Below are 21,087 nucleotides of genomic sequence, written 5' to 3'. Positions count from 1 at the left end.
GTTTTCTGCATTGTTATGTATGGTCAATACTATTGTAAGGAACGGAGACCTGGACACTCAACATAACGCTGATAAACAAGTTAGAAGCCTTTGAACTTTGCCTTTATGTAACGATCTTGAAAATACCTTACACAACCCACACCACCAACGAAAATGTCCTTAGGATAATAGGTATAGATAGGGAGCTTCTAAAGATAATCAAAGTTAGAAAAGTTAGCTACCTGGAACACATAATGAGAAACAAAAAGTACCGCCTCGCGCAACTGATCATCCAGGGCAAGATTGAAGGAAAACGGGGTCCCGGTAGGCGCCAGATTTCGTGGCTTAAAAATAGCAGAGACTGGACCGGGCCTTCATTAACATCCTTGTTTAGAGCCACATTGGACAGAGACAGCTTTGCCGATATAGTCGCTAACCTCCAGTAAAAGAGATAGCATCACAAGAAGAAGGTAGGAGATGCCAAAAAAATATTTAGAAAAATAGGAGGTAGCTGTAAGCTTCACATTTTAAAATTAGTTAACAAATATACAGCACCTTTCATAACACTATACCGAATCAAAGATATATTTTTTTATGAAACGTCCTGTATTTTAGTTTAAATTTAAAATCCGTTTCACTGATTTTTTACAATACAAAGTTGTTTTGTGTCATATAGGATTTAAAAAATTAAACCATATTATACATTGTGTCCCGAAAAGATTGGTCATAAATTATACCACAGATTCTGGGGTCAAAAATAGGTTGATTGAACCTCACTTACCTATATACAATTAATAGTGCACAAAAAAAAGTTAAAAGTTACTTTGAAGTTACAAAATGAAAATCGATTTTTTTTTTCGTATATCGAAAACTCGTAGATTTTTTATTGAAAATGGACATGTGGCATTCTTATGGCAGGAACATCTTAAAAAAACAACAGTGAAATTTGTACACCCCATAAAATTTTTATGGGGTCCCCCCCCCCAAACTTTTGTGTACGTTCCAATTAAATTATTGTTGTTTTACCATTAGTTAAACACAATATTTTTAAAACTTTTTGCCTCTCAGTATTTTTTCGATAAGCCAGTTTTTATCGAGATGTGGCTTCTTTTTTAATATGTTTACATACAAATTTTACGGGGGTTTGGTTCCTTTAAATCCCCCAAATGCTTGTGTACGTTCCAATTACACTATTATTGCGGTACCATTAGTTAACCACAGCATTTTTAAAACTTTCTTGCCTCTTAGTATTTTTTCGATAAAGCATCTTTTATCGAGATGTGGCTGCTTATTTAATTTGGTTCAAAATATACCTAACAATGTAAATTATAAATAAACTAGCTGACCCGGCAGACTTCGTACTGCCTCAATAGATAAAAACAAACTTTTGTATACAATAAACTTAAAATAAACAAAAGGAATTCGTAATTAATAAACAAAAAATGCTCGATGTGAATGAGGTTTTATTATTATTTTTAATTAATTACACATGATGTATGAACTAATAAAGTTTAGTTAGAAGTAACAAAATAAAGTTTGTAGTGCAACAGTTACAATCTTAAATTTGTTTATCTTATAATGAATATAACAGCTTTATTATATCTACATTCAAAACAACCCTCTATTTATGATTGGGTTCGGGGAGATTCCAAGTCTATAGGTGTTGATTAAATAAAATTAAATTCAATTAAAATTAAATAAAAAAGTAAATGAAGTAAATTAAAATTAAATGAAATTGAATAAACGTAAATAAAAATAACTAAAAGTGAATAAAATTAAATACAAATAAATAAAATCATATTAACTTAAATACAATTAAATAAAGCTAAAAAAATTAAATAAAAATAATAAATAAATTAAAAAATAATAATAAAATTAAATAAAAGAAAATATAGTCTAATAAAAATAAATAAAATTTAATAAAATGAAATAAAATAAAATAAACGAAAATAAATAAAATTCTTAAATTAAATAAAATTAAACAAAATGAATTAAAATTTAATAAAATTTTATAATTTGCTGCTTGTTCTTTTCGTGTGCTCAGAATTTTTCTCCTGCTTACGGTTCCGTTTAAAGATATTTTTTGAAAATTTCGCGAGATTAAAAAATTCATATTTTGCCAATTTGAGTCCCAAAGTTAAACTCTTCCACTTCTCTTCTATGAAATTTGTCGCTCGTTCTTCTTCTGTCCTCAGAATATTGATACGGCTTGAGATATTGTATTTTGGACACCGATTGCGCTAGAGAAACAATTTTAGTACCGTTTTGCTCCGAATTCCGCAAGGAGTCTACCTACTTAATTTCATATTTTTCACGTCATTATTGTGAGAGTTACGGCGTCATGGGCAACCCCCTAATGACGTACGGGTATGAAATATAGACAGCAACCTACTCCCAGTCCAGTCCAATATACCTGCAAAATTTCATAAAAATCGGTAACTTCGTTTCGGAGGAGTATGGTAACAAACACTGCGACCGGAGAATTTTTATATAGATGTAAAATATTTAAATGGCTATTAAAAAATAACGGTCCGAGATAGAAAATTGAAAATTTAGGATTATATGTATCTTTTGCTTCTACATCTCATAAAAATAGTAAAAAACGGTTTTTCCAAAAATTAAAAAAATATATCAGGGGGGTAACCCCCCTTATGACGTACGCGTATGAAACTCCATATTCTCCTATTCCCAGTCCGCTCAAATATACGTGTAAAATTTCATAAAAATCTGTTTAGTCGTTCTCGAGTTATAAATGGTGTAACTAACATAACCACGACTTTCTTTTATATATATAGATGTAAAATATTTAAATGGCTATTAAAAAATAACGGTCTGAGATAGAAAATTGAAAATTTAGGATTGTATGTATCTTTTGCTTCTACATCTCATAAAAATATTAACAAACGGTTTTTCCAAAAATTAAAAAAATATATCAGGGGCAACCCCCCTTATGACGTACGCGTATGAAACTCCATATTATCCTATTCCCAGTCCGCTCGAATATACGTGTAAAATTTCGTAAAAATCTGTTCAGTCGTTCTCGATTTATAAATGGTGTAACTAACATAACCTCGACTTTCTTTTATATACAGGGTGTCCAGAAACTCTACCGACAAACGAAGACAGGAGATTATTCAGATAATTTTAAGATATTTTAACCTAATTCACCTAGTCCGAAAATGCTTCCTAAAGGAGCTAGAGCTCTTTGAAGATGGCGTCGTGTAAGTAGTTTTTCTTAAATAACTCCAGAACGCTTATATTGAGAAAAACGAAAATTGGTACACATATTTATCTTCCAGAGATAAATCGACTCCATGCATTGCGAATTTCTATTACCGATCATAGGCGTCCGTTTTGGGTAGGGCAACAATTATTTTATCGCATAACTTTTTTATCTTTAACTTTTGAGCATTTTTGACTCTGGATTATTAAATTGTGAGATATTCTACAACTAAAAGGTGCTCTTGTTTTAGGTCGATAGGATACACCGTTTTCTAGAAAAATCGATTTGAAAAATTTTTCTTTTGAATTTCCAAAAAAAAAATTCAAAAAAAAACTATTTAGAAATCTGAAAACTGGTACGTTTATTTATATTTCAGAGATGAATCGATTTCATTAACTGCGAATTTCTAGTACGGGTCATATGCGTCCGTTTTGGGTAGGTCAACGGTTATTTTATCGCATAATATTTTTGTCCTTAATTTTTAAGCATTTTTGACTCTAGATTATTAAGATATGAGGTATTCTAATACTAAAAGTTACTCTTGCTTTAAGTTGATAAAATACACCGTTTTTTTGAATTTTTTTTAAAATTTTTATTTAAATTTAAAAAACGAAAAATTTTCAAATTTTCAATTCAATTTTTCTAGAAAACCGTGTGTCCTACGGACTTAAACCAAGAGTACCTTTTAGTACTAGAATACCTCACAATTTAATAATCCAGTGTCAAAAATGCTTAAAAGTTAAAGACAAAAAAGTTATGTAATAAAATAACCGTTGCCCTACCCAAAACGGACGCCTATGATCGGTACTAGAAATTGGCAATGGATGGAATCAATTTATCTCTGAAAGATAAATATACGTACCGATTTTCGTTTTTCTAAATTGAAGCGTTCTGGAGGTATTTAAGAAAAACTAATTACAAGAAGCCATCTTCAAAGAGCTCTAGCTCCTTTAGGAAGCATTTTCGGACTAGACGAATTGAGCTAAATTGTCTTAAAATTATCTGAAGAATCTCCTGTCTTCGTTTGTCGGTAGAGTTTCTGGACACCCTGTATATAGATGTAAAATATTTAAATGGCTATTAAAAAATAACGGGCCGAGATAGAAAATTGAAAATTTAGGATTATATGTATCTTTTGCTTCTACATCTCATAAAAATAGTAAAAAACGGTTTTTCCAAAAATTAAAAAAATATATCAGGGGGTAACCCCCCTTAGTACGCGTATGAAACTCCATATTATCCTATTCCCAGTCCGCTCAAATATACGTGTAAAATTTCATAAAAATCTGTTCAGTCGTTCTCGAGTTATAAATGGTGTAACTAACATAACCACGACTTTCTTTTATATAGATGTAAAATATTTAAATGGCTATTAAAAAATAACGGTCTGAGATAGAAAATTGAAAATTTAGGATTGTATGTATCTTTTGCTTCTACATCTCATAAAAATATTAACAAACGGTTTTTCCAAAAATTAAAAAAATATATCAGGGGGGCAACCCCCCTTATGACGTACGCGTATGAAACTCCATATTATCCTATTCCCAGTCCGCTCGAATATACATGTAAAATTTCATAAAAATCTGTTCAGTCGTTCTCGAGTTATAAATGGTGTAACTAACATAACCTCGACTTTCTTTTATATATATATGTAGATGTAAAATATTTAAATGGCTATTAAAAAATAACGGTCCGAGATAGAAAATTGAAACTTTAGGATTATATGTATCTTTTGCTTTTACATCTCATAAAAATAGTAAAAAACGGTTTTTCCAAAAATTAAAAAAATATATCAGGGGTAACCCCCCTTATGACGTACGCGTATGAAACTCCATATTATCCTATTCCCAGTCCGCTCAAATATACGTGTAAAATTTCATAAAAATCTGTTCAGTCGTTCTCGAGTTATAAATGGTGTAACTAACAACCACGACTTTCTTTATATATATATATATATATATATATATATATATATATATATATATATATATATATATATATATATATATATATATATATATATAGATGTAAAATATTTAAATGGCTATTAAAAAATAACGGTCTGAGATAGAAAATTGAAAATTTAGGATTGTATGTATCTTTTGCTTCTACATCTTATAAAAATATTAACAAACGGTTTTTCCAAAAATTAAAAAAATATATCAGGGGCAACCCCCTTATGACGTACGCGTATGAAACTCCATATTATCCTATTCCCAGTCCGCTCGAATATACGTGTAAAATTTCATAAAAATCTGTTCAGTCGTTCTCGAGTTATAAATGGTGTAACTAACATAACCTCGACTTTCTTTTATATATACAGATGTAAAATATTTAAATGGCTATTAAAAAATAACGGTCCGAGATAGAAAATTGAAAATTTAGGATTATATGTATCTTTTGCTTCTACATCTCATAAAAATAGTAAAAAACGGTTTTTCCAAAAATTTAAAAAATATATCAGGGGGGGGGGGGTAACCCCCCTTATGACGTACGCGTATGAAACTCCATATTATCCTATTCCCAGTCCGCTCAAATATACGTGTAAAATTTCATAAAAATCTGTTCAGTCGTTCTCGAGTTATAAATGGTGTAACTAACATAACCACGACTTTCTTTTATATATATATATATATATATATATATATATATATATATATATATATATATATATATAGATTTTCATATTATTACCAGGTCTCTATAATCGTACTTAACCATATACAAATATGTGGTGGATTTGTCAAATATTCAAAATATCTTGATAAAAACTGGCTTTTCGAGAAAGTACTAAGAAGCAAAAAAGTTTTAAAAACACTGTGTCTAACTAATGGTAGCACAATAATAAAGTAATTTTAACGTAACAAAAGTTTGGGGGGGGGGGTGGGGTGTTAAGGGAACAAAACAAGGGGTACACAAATTTCACTATAATTTTTTTAAGATGTTGCTGCCATAAGAATGCCTCATGTCCATTTTTAATAAAAAAAGCTCTAATAGTTTTCGATATATTGGAAAAAATTGATTTTCATTTTGTAACTTCAAAGGGCTGTAACTTTTTTTATGTGCACATTTGTACTACATAAGTTAAGTTAGTCTAAATCAACCTAGTTTTGACCCCAGAATCTGTGGTATAATTTATGACCAATCTTTTCGGGACGCCCTGTATAACGACACCAAATTGGTATTATAACGAAATTACAATGAAAATTTCAATTTTAATGTTAAATAGTACAAGACATCTTTACATTCTTGTAACGAGGAAGTGGCGCATATTTTAAATTTGAAATAAAATACAGAGTGAGTAATTTAACAAAATATTTTTGATACGATAGAGTGTTATTAAAGACCCTGTATATTTATAACTAATTTTAAAATGTGAAGTTTACAGCTACCTCCTATTTTTTAAATAACTTTTTTGATATCTCTTGTATCAGATATAACCGACTTGATCACAAAAGTTGGTCGCCCCGTATATTAACTTTTATCGATTACATATTTTATTTATAATTATATTACAGCAGAAAATGATGGTGCTTCAAAATCACTTCCGAATGAGATTCCCAACAATATTACTAAAATTGTTGGTATCGCAAAACCTCTACCTCCAGGACAAATCAAATGCAACATCTTGAAGGGTTAGTAAATCAAATTTTCAATTCTAAAATACTATTTCGGTGGTTTGGCGAGAATTTTCTGTTTTCTTTTTTTTTTCCTTTTCTAATCTTTAATTCAGAACATAACAGCTAAGTTTGAATAAATTAGATATTAAACATTTTTCTGTAATATATAAAAACAATAATACAATTTGTTCGATTTTACATTTTTCATCCAATCATTCTCAAAAACGTCTGAAGATATAGTCCCGAATGGATGTTTAAGGTACTTCAGGTGTCATGTCTTGTTTGGCCGCAAAAAGCTTAGATACAGAATTAGACTAACCATATTTAAGGAATTTTTAAATAGTAATGGCAGAAAGCGCGGGGTTTAAATTTTAAGAAAATCAGATACTGAGTTAATTTTACCTATTCACTCCACACTTATTTATCTTATACGTAATTTACTTTACTTTATCGCGTCCGGAAAACTATAGTTTCTCAGCCCAGTAATGAGCTGTGTATAATGCAAGTTGGGAGCCTGTCCATAAGTCATCGAGAGTGTATCTATGCAGGCAGTTGACGCAGGATAGTAGATGTTCCATGTTGTATATCCGCAGTCACACTTATCACCATTCCCGTTCAACAGACCCCATGGTGAAATTAAGTTTCACCCTGTATAAAATAGTATTCGTTAAACAAACAAACTGATACTAGATCCTAGAAGTGATCTAACCGCCGTCTAGAAGCCGCTAAAATTGGATATTTGCCGCCCGTTTTCCAGTTTCAACAATCAGTTCAAGGTGTTATACCTATTTAGGTGTTCACATTGTATTATTTTGGGAAGAATACTATTGTATCAATCGATCTAATACAGTAATTAATAGTAATTAGTGTGTAATAACTTCAGTTGAGTTCGCGCCTTTTACTCCGCAGAAGCAACGTTGCCTGTGTTCGTCATAACATAGAAAACATTCCTCTAAGCAGCAACTACTATTGTTGTAATTAGCTATATACAGTGGAACTTGGATATTACGGCCTCGGTAGTTACGTCACCTCGGTTGTAACGTCAATTTTTAATAGGTCCGGCCAAAAAGTATTCGATAACATTATTAAAAACTCGGTTTTAGCGGTAAAAATAAAGTAACCCTCGTCTATAGCGTCATGAAATTTTACAGTAGGTTGTTGTTTTTTCATTTTGTGAAGAATAAAGTGCAATGCGTTTCCAGCTTTGCGACATTGCTCCTTCCAAGAATGAGAAAAAGGCCCATTATCCTTTTGTGTACAGTTATGTGACCCTGGCAGTTTATGATTTCTTATTATTTGTCAGTGCCATCATAAAGAGTCAAATTTTCTGCTGTAATAAAATAGTGCGAATAATGCTGTAATAAAATTTTGCCTGGTTAAAATTTCATTTATTTCTACCTCTTTTATAACGTCACTCTGATATAGCGTCATTTTTTTACTGGACCCTTCAATGACGTTATAACCAAGTTCCACTGTAGTTATAACAGTGAAGTACAGTGACATTTCAAAAGCAGTGCTTCCGGACATTACGACCTTTTCCTATTCACTATTTGTCCTAGAATAAAATTTGTTGCGTTTAAACCGTTTTTCATTCTAACCCATGGCTGGTGGTCCTTTAGGCTATTTTATACGTCCTTTTTCAACCACCCCATTTTAATAAGGTTCGACTTGGTCGGTGCTACGCCGGTTCTTAAACGGTTCAGTACGCGCCATGTCGACCAGTCGCTTGAAATCCTGCTTTATGGAGTTTCTGTTAGTGGATAACAGGATTGTGGTTTGCCTAGCAGAGCGCTAAGGAAACGCTTTCTTGATCTCAGTCAATCAGGATACGGTTCGTGGCTAAAAAGGGGGTGTGACGGTTAAAAGGTTTGTTTAAGGCTTTCGGTGAAATCGTGGACCGTTCTACGGGAGTCAGGATCCGAGAGGCCTGAAGCTTGATACAAGTTTCGTTCAGACTGACATTTACTTTCTCATCGTGCGCAGATCTCGTAAATTGTATGTGACAGAAAAAAAGGACATTTTTATAACATTTATTCTAGTTGTCGATAGATGGCGCCATAATAAAAAAATATTTTTTTTTAATTAGATAATAATATTACAAATATAATCTGTATATCAAAAATGAATAACCATTTTCAATTTCGTTGCAAAACGAAAACACAGCCGAACCATATTCTAGTCCAATCAGAGAGTGCTGCAAGCACCCCTACCGGTTTCGAAACTTATTAGTCTCTCATCAGGAGGCACATATGCTGCTCTCCCCGATCCATCCAAAACAAACCCCAGCGTGCAGTCCCTGATTGCAACGAACGAAATGGCATAGATGCCCTAGCGGCAACTGCTAGCAAAAAGACTAAGTTTTCACTCTAATAGCATATAAAACAACACAATGCTATTCCACACCCCAACAGAATAAAAACAATGGGAACCTTCTCTGGTTACACCTCCGAGGCTTCTACAATTTGCAAGCCATACGGATGCTGAGACTAAGGAAGATGAGGGAATTCTACAATTTACAATTCACGTCCCATCTGCTCAGCGCGGTAAAGTTCCAACGAGAATGGTTCCCTTCATACTCCACACAGAGTAAATGTAAATCAAAAATGAATAACCATTTTCAATTTCGTTGCAAAACGAAAACACAGCCGAACCATATTCTAGTCCAATCAGAGAGTGCTGCAAGCACCCCTACCGGTTTCGAAACTTATTAGTCTCTCATCAGGAGGCACATATGCTGCTCTCCCCGATCCATCCAAAACAAATCCCAGCGTGCAGTCCCGGATTGCAGCGAACGAAATGGCATAGATGCCCTAGCGGCAACTGCTAGCAAAAAGACTAAGTTTTCACTCTAATGGCATATAAAACAACACACTGCTATTCTACACCCCACCAGATTTGATTTACATTTACTCTGTGTGGAGTATAAAGGGAACCATTCTCGTTGGAACTTTACCGCGCTGAGCAGATGGGACGTGAAATGTAAATTGTAGAATTCCCTCATCTTCCTTAGTCTCAGCATCCTTATGGCTTGCAAATTGTAGAAGCCTCGGAGGTGTAACCAGAGAAGGTTCCCATTGTTTTTATTCTGTTGGGGTGTGGAATAGCATTGTGTTGTTTTATATGCCATTAGAGTGAAAACTTAGTCTTTTTTCATAATCTGTATAATTTATAAGACTATACAAATCAAAGAAAATACCATTTTATAAATGCAAGAAACACATTTGACTTGTTTTTATTCCAAATTGAAAATAAAATGTGACAACTGTCAGATTTAACTAAAATGTCATGTTAGAATAAATGTCATAAATGTGTATTATCACGGACTTACCCTTTTTCCTATCATTTGTTACGCACTGAAAAATGATCATGAAAAGGACAATAATATGTTAATTAACCTGTATGTTAATGAACTGGGCATGGCGACCAAGGGCAAGCAAAAGAAGTAGAGACAGATCTCAAACAAGATGGACTGATGACATCAAGCGATTGGCTGGCAACGAATAGATGCAAAAAAACAGCAAACAGAAATGAATGGACACACCTCAGTAAGCTTAGATTTGACGATGGATGGAATAGTTGTTGATGATGATGATGTTAATGAGCGGTTTAGTCTGACTCAGAGGTATATTGATTTTTCGGTGTGCTCTAGCAAGGTGTTATTCCATGTGATGTTGAGTTTCCTTTTGGCCAATCGGGACTGAAGGTGCAAAGCGCAAACTTGAGTTTTGGTTGGATGTGGTCTGAGCAGCGAGTTGTGTTTATAATAATTAGACGTCCAATTCAGGGCAGCGTCCAATTTTTGGTCAACCTCTCCAAAACTTGATCCTTGGGCTGTGACGCTTAAGTAGTCTGCGTATAAGAAGTTTCTAGTAAAAGTTGGCGTTGGTTGATCATTGGAGTATAGGTTTAAAAGTATAGCTGCTAGTACGCTACCCTGAGCTAAGCCATTTGTTTGGGTTGGCCAGCGACTTTTTCCCCTAAAGACTCACGTAGAGTCGTCTGTTTTGCAGTAGTGATTCCACTACTTTTGACGAGCTGATAGTCCTTAAGAATGGCGTAGACTTTCTGTAGCAGGTTTCTGTGGTTGACGGTGTCGTACACGGCGCTTAGGTCGACGAGAGCTAGGCCTGTTATCTTTTTTTTTTTTCTTCAAATAGTTCTCGATATATTCCGTTAGAGCTAGAACATTGGTGGTAACTAGGTCTGAAACCAGCTTGCTGTGGTATGATTTTTTGAATCAACAGTTTTCTCTATGTGGTGCAGGATAAGTCTTCATACCGTTTATGTAGATGGCAAGAAGCGATATAGGGCGATAACTCTTTGTCGTTTCTGGATCTTTCCGAGCTTTATCTTATAAAGCTCCATCCTACATAACATCAGTATTACCGAAGGTTTCCCGAATGTCTTTTTGGCATGATATTAACTTTTCTTTTTCGATACCGCTATATTACGCACGATGGCCAGACCAAATGAAGACATTGTTGGAAAATCCCTACATTGAAGCCTTTCAAACGAGGCCACATATGTTGCGACTCAGCCTTTAATACCAAAGATAGGACTTGCTTTTCTAGCTACAAATTGTCTTTATTTTGCCATCTATGACCACACACTGGCTAGCCAATGAAGGACAATTTCCGTAACAAACTTCCTGTCCTGTTTCTCGTTACTATCATTTAGGTCTCGATGGTTAAGAAGCTTCTTCGTTTAGACATGATTAATAACAGTGTCAAAAATAAATACTTTTTTGGGAAGATTAAAATGAAAAATGTCTAATATTTAAGTTCAAACTTGAATTTTAATATAAAACAAACAAGATGTTTTGTAAAAAAATATTTCCTGGGGGTTCTTCTTCACATTATAATAAGGGCATCAAATTGTGGATTGTCGGTCCATTTAGTCTTTGCACATGTATCATTATTCAATTTACACAAATTAAATAAAAATATTTTTAAATCAAATGTAGGTCGTCGAATAATTAGGTAATGCCAAATTATAGGCTAGAATATTAATCCTCGTTATTATAACCCTTCGTAAGTCTTTGCTGCGTTTACTATTGCCTTCCCTTCTTGTCGGTTCTGTCACTAGTGTCACTAGTTCCCATTGTGTCTCTTATATTTTGTCCAGGTCCTCTATGTCTGTCCTCTTTCTACCTTTTTCTAGGCCTTACTATAAATCTTTATCTAATTATTATTAAATAAATTAAATAATAATTAGTGATAATTAACATAATTAGTTATCTAAACACAGTCACACTAACTTTAGAACTGGAAATTTCCAGTATCAGTCACAATCTTTCTTCATATTGCCCTTTTTATTTGATGTATATTTTGATGAACAAGCTCACAATTTCATGGTTTTAAGTTTTGTAGGTAAAAAGGAACACAATATAAAAATATAATTCGCGAATGTCATACATATAATAATAATATAATAGTAGTTTATTCTAAAAAAGCACATTCCAATTTTATAAAAATGAAAAAGGTCCTATGTAGCAAAGATTTAACATTAGCTCTTAAAGTACGCCTAACAAAATGTTACGTCTACAGTGTTCTATACTATGGAGTGGAATCATGGACGTTAAATGTAGAGACAATGAGACGACTTAACGCCTTTGAAATGTGGACCTATAGAAAAATTATGAGGGTTTCCTGGGTAGATAGAGTTACAAACAATGAAGTACTGAGAAGAATAGGTAAAGAAAAAGAAGTTGAACTTACAGTTAAAGAAAAGAAGCGACAGTATCTCGGACATGTGATGCGGGGCGAGAAGTATGGCATCCTACGACTCATAATGCAGGGAAATATAGATGGCAGAAGAAGCATCGGAAGAAGACGAATTTCATGGTTGAGTTGAGGAACCTGAGAGAGTGGTTTGGATGCAGCTCAAAACAACTATTTAGAGCTACTGCCTCAAAAATTAAAATAGCTATGATGATTGCCAACCTCCGTAGCGGAGATGGCACCTGAAGAAGAAGAAGTTTATTCTAGTTTATTCTTCTTCTATCAGCCACGGAGCATATGCTCCAACGACTAGCCACTCGGATGAAGAAACTGAAAATTTTTATGACGACCTACAAACAGCATTACATACTACACCAGCATACTACACAATAGTTATGGGCGACTTTAATGCGAAAATGGGCTTTCAACAAGATGATGCAGAAGTAGCAATGGGCAAGTATGGGTACGGCGAAAGAAATGAACGAGGGCAAAGACTGCTTAACTTCTTACACCAGGAAAATTTATCCGTGATGAACTCTTTTTTCGATAAAAAGCCTCAACGTAAATGGACATGGATAAGCCCAGATGGTAGTGTCAAAAATGAGATAGATTTTATCATAACGAACAGAAAAGAAATAATTAAAGATATTGAAGTACTTAACAAATTTTCGATAGGAAGCGACCACAGATTAATCCAAGCAAGGATACAATTAAATGTTAACTTGGAAAGAACAAAGATGATCTTCAAAACACGAAAGAAGAAATGGATTCCCCCAGAAAACAACGACCTCTATGAAGATATACTAACCAGACGTATACAAGACTTAGAAAACGAAATAGAAGACATCGAACTAGCAAATAATCTCATAACGAAGGCACTAAAAGAAACCGAAAGGGAGTGCTGCCCGACGGTCGTGACCCACAAAGAAAAATTAAGCCAAAATACCAAAGAGTTAATAAGTTAAAGAAGACAACTGACGGAAAAATACGACTCCAACTACACAACACTGAAGAAATTAAATAAAGATATTCACCGGTCAATCCGAAAAGACATAAGAGAAAACAATACAAGAGAAATAACTCTAGAAAACAAAAGTTTAAAAGTTTTGCGGCGAAATACGAATAACATTGGCAACAAAAATATGTACAGAATAAGAAACAAAGACAACAGCATTCCTACGGATAGAACCGAAATCCTTAAGGTTGTCGAATCGTTTTATCGCGAAATGTATGAGAGCACCAACGCAAGGCAAGATCAGCTCTTGTCCAAAATCACAAACCAGGGATCAGAATTAATGCCAGAAGTAACACCATACGAAGTTAAAAAGACACTTTCAGAAATGAAAAATAATAAATCCCCTGGCGATGACGGAGTAGTGATTGAGGCAATCAAACAAGGTGGAAATAAAATTATCCAGGTTTTGGCCAAACTTTTCACCGAATGCATTTACCAAGGAAAAACGCCTTCTCAATGGAACGATGCAGTCATTGTTTTATTGCACAAGAAAGGTGACATAACAGATCTAAAAAACTACAGTCCTATCAATCTGCTATCACACATATATATACTTTTCACAAAAATTATCAAAAAAAGACTGGAGGCTAAGTTAGACTTCTATCAGCCTAGAGAACAAGCTGGCTTCAGATCCGGATATAGCACTAACGACCACTTACTGGTAATAAAAAACTTGATCTAGAAGTCTGCGGAATACAACAAACCATTGGCACTGATATTCGTGGACTACGAGAAAGCGTTCGATACCATAAACCAGCAGAAAATGTTAAAAGCATTGACAGAATGCCGAATAGACCATCGCTACACTAACATGATAAAATATATCTACCACAACGCAACGGCTAGCGTAAGACTATCTGATCAACAAACAAATAAATTCTGTATACAGCGAGGAGTACGGCAAGGAGACACCATCTCACCAAAGCTGTTCACAACCCTGTTAGAACACAGTTTTAAGACGGCAGATCTGAACGAATATGGTATCAACATAAATGGAGAGAAGCTCAGTCATTTGAGATTCGCAGATGACATCGTCCTTATAGCTGATCGTATGGATGATGCAATAATAATGTTGAACAAGTTATATCACGCTTCCTTAGAGGTCGGACTAAATATTAACATCAACAAGACGCAAATAATGACTAATCTGGTGCTAAATCGTAATATTGTTGTTGATGGAATGGATATTGAGCAGACTGTATCTTATAAGTACTTGGGACATGAAATTCGGTTGGGAAGAGATAACCAGACTTGCGAGCTCCCACGTCGCATAGGATTAGCCTGGGCAGCGTTTGGTAAAGTGAGCTATGTATTTAAATCGGACTTACCCATATGCCTGAAAAGGAAAATCTTTGACCAGTGGGTATTGCCTTTACTCACTTATGGAGCGCAAACATTAACACTCACAAAAAAGGTAGTGAACAAGATTCGCATAACTCAGAGGGCTATGGAGCGCCAGATGTTGGGTGTCTCCCTGAGGGACCGAATCCCAAACGAAGAAATACGTCGTAGAATAAAAACAGCGGACGCCGTCGAAAGAATCGCGTCGCTCAAGTGGAATTGGGCAGGACACGTCGCCAGATTGTCAGACAACCGATGGACAAAACGTATTGTCGAGTGGAGGCCACGAGAAGAAGCACTACGGAGCAGAGGACGACCACCAACCAGATGGGCTGACGATCTGAAGTGTATTGTCGGCAACTGGATGCAAGCCGCACAAAACAGAGAAAGATGGAAAGAGCTGAGGGAGACCTATGTCCAGCAGTGGACGCGTACGGGTTGATGATGATGATCAGCCACGGCCCCCTGCGAATGGGGGATGCTTTCTGTGTATTCGTAGCGCCAATTCCCTGAGAGTAGCAGGGATACTTGCCGTGGAACAAAAACTCACCAAAAAAAAATACTCACCTAGATGGGTAAACCTCTGCACGGGCGACATCCCAATTAGGTCAGCCAAGACTATGTCGCCAATACAGCGTCGAACTATTGGTTGACATCAGGAAAGATGTTCCATGAAACGGAGGGTTCATTACTGGCCATTCAGGATAAGGTTAATCCAACCAGAAATTACCTGAAATATATCGTCAAAGAGCCTCAGGTTCAAAACGACAGATGCCGATATGGATGTCAAGCCCAAGAAACTATCCAACATCTTACAGGGGGCTGTCAGGCATTTCCTGCAACTGAATACAAGGAACGGCATCACGCAGTCTGAAAAATCCTTCATCAAGATATAGCTATCAAGCTGGGACTTCTCCAAACGGACTATCTCCCATATTATCAATAAGTCCTTGAGAGTATGCTTGAGGATGACAACTGCAAGCTATACAGGGACCGCACTGTGCTCACAGACCATACAGTGGCACATAATAGAGCAGATCTCGTACTAGTTAATAAATTAACAAGACAAACAACACTAATTTATGTGGCGATACCTAAGAACAATAATCTATGTAGTAAATTTACTGAAAAGATCGCCAAGTACAGAGATCTGGAAATTCAAATACGGAGACAATGGAGAATGCAAAGTACCCAGACGATACCTATTATTATGTCTACTACTGGAGTCATTCCGAGGAACCTCCTCGAAAGCATAAAAAGGCCGAGTCTAAATGAGCACCTTTACAAGACCATGTAGAAAGCTGTACTACTCGCAACGGCCAGATGCGTACGAAAATTTTTGGGAGATACACCTGCATACCAAGTCACCTAGGGCTCGATAACACGGAAAGAGTCCCACCAGAGCTCAATTCTGTTGATACCGTAGGTATCTGGGATGAGTCAATTTTCCCCTTAGAGGGAGTGTGAGCCGTATGGCTAAATCTGGATATGTAGTTTATTCATCCTGAAAGATCATTTACATGATATAGGACAAGTCAATTTAAAATACATATCGATGGCTTAGTGTGAAAACCTAGTATCTCATTTTTTTTCGAAAATGACATTTTGGTGGTTTTAGTTTGAAAACCTTGTATCTCACGATTTACAACTGTTAGAAAAAAATCCAAATACACTAGACTATTTTCTATAGCCGAAAAAAGAAACCACGTATATCAATTGCTCTCTTGATTTAGTGTGACTACCACGTATATTTATAACCAAGACTTTGGTACTTAATTTGGAGTATTTGTTTGGGAGATTCGGCTTGGAGAAATGTTTTTTGTGAACAGTAAAAGGTAGTCCTGCATACAGAAACATTTTATGAACCTTAAATCAAAAGATTTGTACTGTATCAACCTAGTATTTGGAGGTGTGCAATAAGCTATGAAAAATGAAAACCTCGTAAATAATAATAAACACAACCTCATTTAAGATGAAAAACACGTATATCAAGATATACGAGGTTATCATAGTTACTTGGGCAAAGGTTCTATATACTGCAAGGATATTTACGTGTTTTTCATAGTTAATATTTGTATTTCCAATTTAATACCAACATTTAACACTTTTAGCTCTAGGCCAATATCAGATATTTGTCTCAATGTGCTCGAATTAAAAATATGTAACGGTAATTTTTGTTTTTAGGTTATATTATGCAGAAAATCAGTTTTTTGCCTCTCCTGTAAAATTGTAATTTAATGAGATATGAGGTTTTCACACTAAGCCATCGATATATGTACAGAGTTGGGATAAAGTATGGAACCAAGCAAATATCTTTGAAACGAAAAGAACAATACTTATGAAATTTTGCGTGCAAGTACAGTGACGCAAAAGGCATATGATGCCATATTTTTTGTTACTACTTCACTTCCGGTTTCACCGGAAATGCCCTCAACTTATTTACTTTAAATGGGACACCCTGTATATTTTTGCAGATTTTAAAAGACCTTGTTATTTTTAATTCATGCATACCAAGTTTGGAACAAAAGACTATTAAAACAAGAAAGTAAATCTCTTTACAGTTAAAAAATAGGTTAATTTATTTACGTTAGACCAATGATATTAAAAATAAAAAAAATAACTTCAAATGTTGAAAATGCTTGCCATTCACCTCATGAAAACATGCAAGCCTATAAATAAATTCGTGAGTCACACTTTGCAAGATTTCTCCACGTATTAGTTCACATTCATCAATTATTATTCTTTGTCTCAAATCCTGCGCGCATGTTGGTCGCCTAACGTAAACTCGTGATTTTAGATAACCCCAAAGAAAAAATCTAACGGATTGAGGTCCGGAGAACGAGCTATGAATCTCTACGTGAACGAGCTATGAATCTATGAATCCTCTACGTCCAATCGATCAATTTGGAAAATTTACCTCTAAAAATTGAAAGTTCACCATAACCGATTTATCATTGATATTTCCATACGATCTTTTTCACTTAAATGAACCATTTTTAATACAACTTATTTCTGTCAATTAGTTGAGTAACGGTTTTACCTACTATACTAAATTCAAATAAGTTATGCAGTGCATGTAAACAACAATTTTAGTCTACAGTATAGATGATACTCGTTTATTTCCTACTATGTTGTATTAATACAAAAAATTATCTACAGACACTTTTTAACAAATTTTATCTTCCAAATTTGGTATGTATGAATTAAAAATAACAAGTTCTTTTAAAATCTGCAAAAATATACAGGGTGCCCATTTAAATTAAATAAGTTATGGGTATTTCCGGTGAAACCGGAAGTGGAGTAATAACAAAAAATATGGAATCAGGTGCCTTTTATATCACTGTACTTGCATGCAAAGTTTCATAAATATTGTTGTTTTCGTTTCAAATATATTTGCTTGGTTCCATACTTTATCCCAGCCCAGTATATAAAACATCACTTCAAAATTATTAAAAATCACATGAGCCCACCAGAATCAAAATCTGCTAAATCCTAAATTTTTCGTTTTTCCTTTTTTGCAGTTTCAAAATTCAAGTATCTATTAATCTACAGGCATAAAGTTTCGGCTCAAAACCTTCTAAATCCTCTTCAAAATACCACTGAAATGTTAACATAGAATCAAACCCTGCTATGTCCATAGTTTTATTAACAATAAAATACTTCTTTTTCTTGTATGTTTTCCTATCAAAATGGTCCAATACCTAGTTTCAGTGCATTAATTCCCAAGTAGCACCGAACGGGTTTATTAAGTCTTTGAAGGATGCTTTAAAACTGTAGAATAAAACTAAAATTAAAACCATTTGGTTTTTAAGTAAACCTTAAGGTTGCAATAAAACCGCTTTCAGCATAAAAGGGCCCACTCTGAAAGAGGTCAATAAAACCAAAAATAAAAACCTTAAAACTTTGTTTTCTTAAGCAACTGGTTTTAAAGCTGCTGTGAAGGTGCTTTTAAAACCATGTTAAAAGACACTTTAAGTGCAGACACTTCTATAGCAAACTTAAAAAGGTTTCTTAAATGGAGACTTTTAAAGACAATTTACCATATTAAATGATTCTTTAAACCCATATACTCCATATAGGCCAACAAATTTTTACATGTGCTATGATAGGTAGATACATATTTGTAACCATAAAATAATAAAAATTACTTGGTTATTTCGGACTGTCAAGGTAGAAAAACACTTGCGCACCCAACTTTATTGATAATGTTAACAAAAATAGGTCTAAATAACTCACGCGCCCTAAAATTTCTGACTTTTGGCAATTAAAAAATTAAAATAATAAAACAATTTAAATCCGAAAAATATTAATTTGAAAAAAAAATAATTTTATCTAAAATTTTAATGTTTTAATGTTAAAATAAATCGAATTTATGTCATTTAAGTCGCTTATTTATAATTTTTATGTAAGCCTTATATTGTAATCTATCATGGCTTTCAGCATCTCTAGAAAGCAATATGGCCGAAATTCAAATAAAACTATTTGGTCTATCGACAGAGAATTGTTAAGATCAAATGGTTTTATTTTATACCTTTCCAAGAGCATATATCCTACATAAAAGCAAGGTCGCCTTGGAATTAAAACCGTTTAGTTTTAATGCTGCTGTCAATAATGCCACTCGGTTTTAATGTGAATCTAACCTAAAATCGAGGCGTCGTAGTGCTGTGTGTGTTGTATTTTTATTTTAAAATGACCAGTTCGTTTATATTTTAAGTACTTGCGACTTATTTCTTCCATACTAACTGTACTTCCACTTTTTACAACACACTGTTTTGCTCTATAACAAATGGCCGACGATTTTGGACATGAAAGAAGAGGGGATGAGTTTAGTTTTATTGTTTCTAACAAGAAGCATTGTTTAGTCTTTACGATAACCAAATTGATTCAGTTAAGAGTGTTTGGTTTTAATATAGCCTACTAATTGCTTTTAAGAAAGCAACTTTAAAGAAAACTAAAAAATTAGTTTTAAGGCATATGTTTTACTGACATAATAGTCTTGAGATCAAGTAGTTTTATCAAGGTTTTATTAGTCATATTAGGAGAGTCTTTAAAACTGCAATAAAACTAAAAGGTAACGAACAAGAATCTAATAAAACCAAAGAGTCCGGAAGTCCTTCATAAAACTGATTAGTTTTAAAGTGAACTGAGAATAAACCATTTTAAAACTACAATAAGACAAATTATCTATTAAGATTAATTAGTCTTATTTGATACTCTTATTAGATACTTTAAAACTAGTGACAAATGCTTAAGAGTTTTAAAGTTCTGGCAGTATATCTACAAGGTAACTTTAAAACCATTATCTTCTTATTTACCATAATAAAACCTTTATAAACCTTAAATAAAACTAAAATGTTTTTATTGTGCTACTTGGGTTGCGCCTAAAACCAGTTGAAATGAGCAATATTAAGTGGGCTTAGAATCAAAATCTGCTAAATCCAAACTAAAAGTACACATTTCTGAAGATGTAAGGGGGATGCAGAAAAATAACTATACCAAATTAATGTGCCATTTTATGACATTTATTGATGCCTGTTTTTGGGAAATTCACATGATTAATGTTTTTAAGTCTCCTGAAAAATTTAAAAAATGGATTTACCAGGTTTTCATTCTATACACAATATAAAAATATAATTCGCGAATGTCATACATCTGCAAAGATTCAGCCGGTGAACTTTATAATAATTACATTATCATACACACATTTTCAAATTTTAAACCATTGTAAATGGGCTCATGCAATTAAAAATAGTAATCGATAATATAATAAATTTTATGCCCTTAACCATATCACATGCACAATAACTTATCGCACCAATATTACTTTTTATGTGTATATCAGGTTTGTAAAGAAAATGACCTTATTGTTTGCAGACATTGTATCTGTATAAGATATCACACCTTTTCAATATACTTAACTAACTACTTACTAACCAACTGATTGAAAATATGTTGCATTAAGGAATAATATTGTATTATTAACGAATTTTCTGTCAAATTATTATTTACAGTTTTAAAAGATATAGTAAACTTATAATATTAATTCAAACAGTCTTTGATTCACTTCAAGTCGTCACCGGAATCCAAAGAGTGATCCTGGGCTTTTTGGGATGATTAATATATTTGGATCCTCCTATAATACTACCCATAGGTCAGGAAATGAAGCGGGAAAATGGCAAAACCTCGCAG

General features: G+C 33.9%; 1 protein-coding gene across 5 annotated transcripts in view; it reads left to right on the top strand.

The window, feature by feature from the left end:
- The window catches only part of LOC114333433 (band 4.1-like protein 5), a 174,140-nt gene that overhangs the window by 114,272 nt on the left and 38,781 nt on the right, over positions 1 to 21,087 (top strand). For 3 of the 5 annotated variants that reach the window (XM_050645567.1, XM_050645569.1, XM_050645565.1), the window contains exon 10: positions 6,721 to 6,837. The exons of 1 other annotated variant lie outside the window; for it this stretch is intronic. In XM_050645567.1, coding sequence (XP_050501524.1) covers positions 6,721 to 6,837 — 117 coding nt within the window. The remainder of the gene's footprint in view (positions 1 to 6,720; positions 6,838 to 21,087) is intronic. One more of the 5 variants, XM_050645566.1, reaches the window with a different exon arrangement.

This window comes from Diabrotica virgifera, chromosome 3 (assembly GCF_917563875.1).
Source record: "Diabrotica virgifera virgifera chromosome 3, PGI_DIABVI_V3a".
In the NCBI taxonomy this organism is placed as follows: Eukaryota; Metazoa; Arthropoda; class Insecta; order Coleoptera; family Chrysomelidae; genus Diabrotica; species Diabrotica virgifera.
This window is presented reverse-complemented; position numbering and strand designations above follow the sequence as displayed.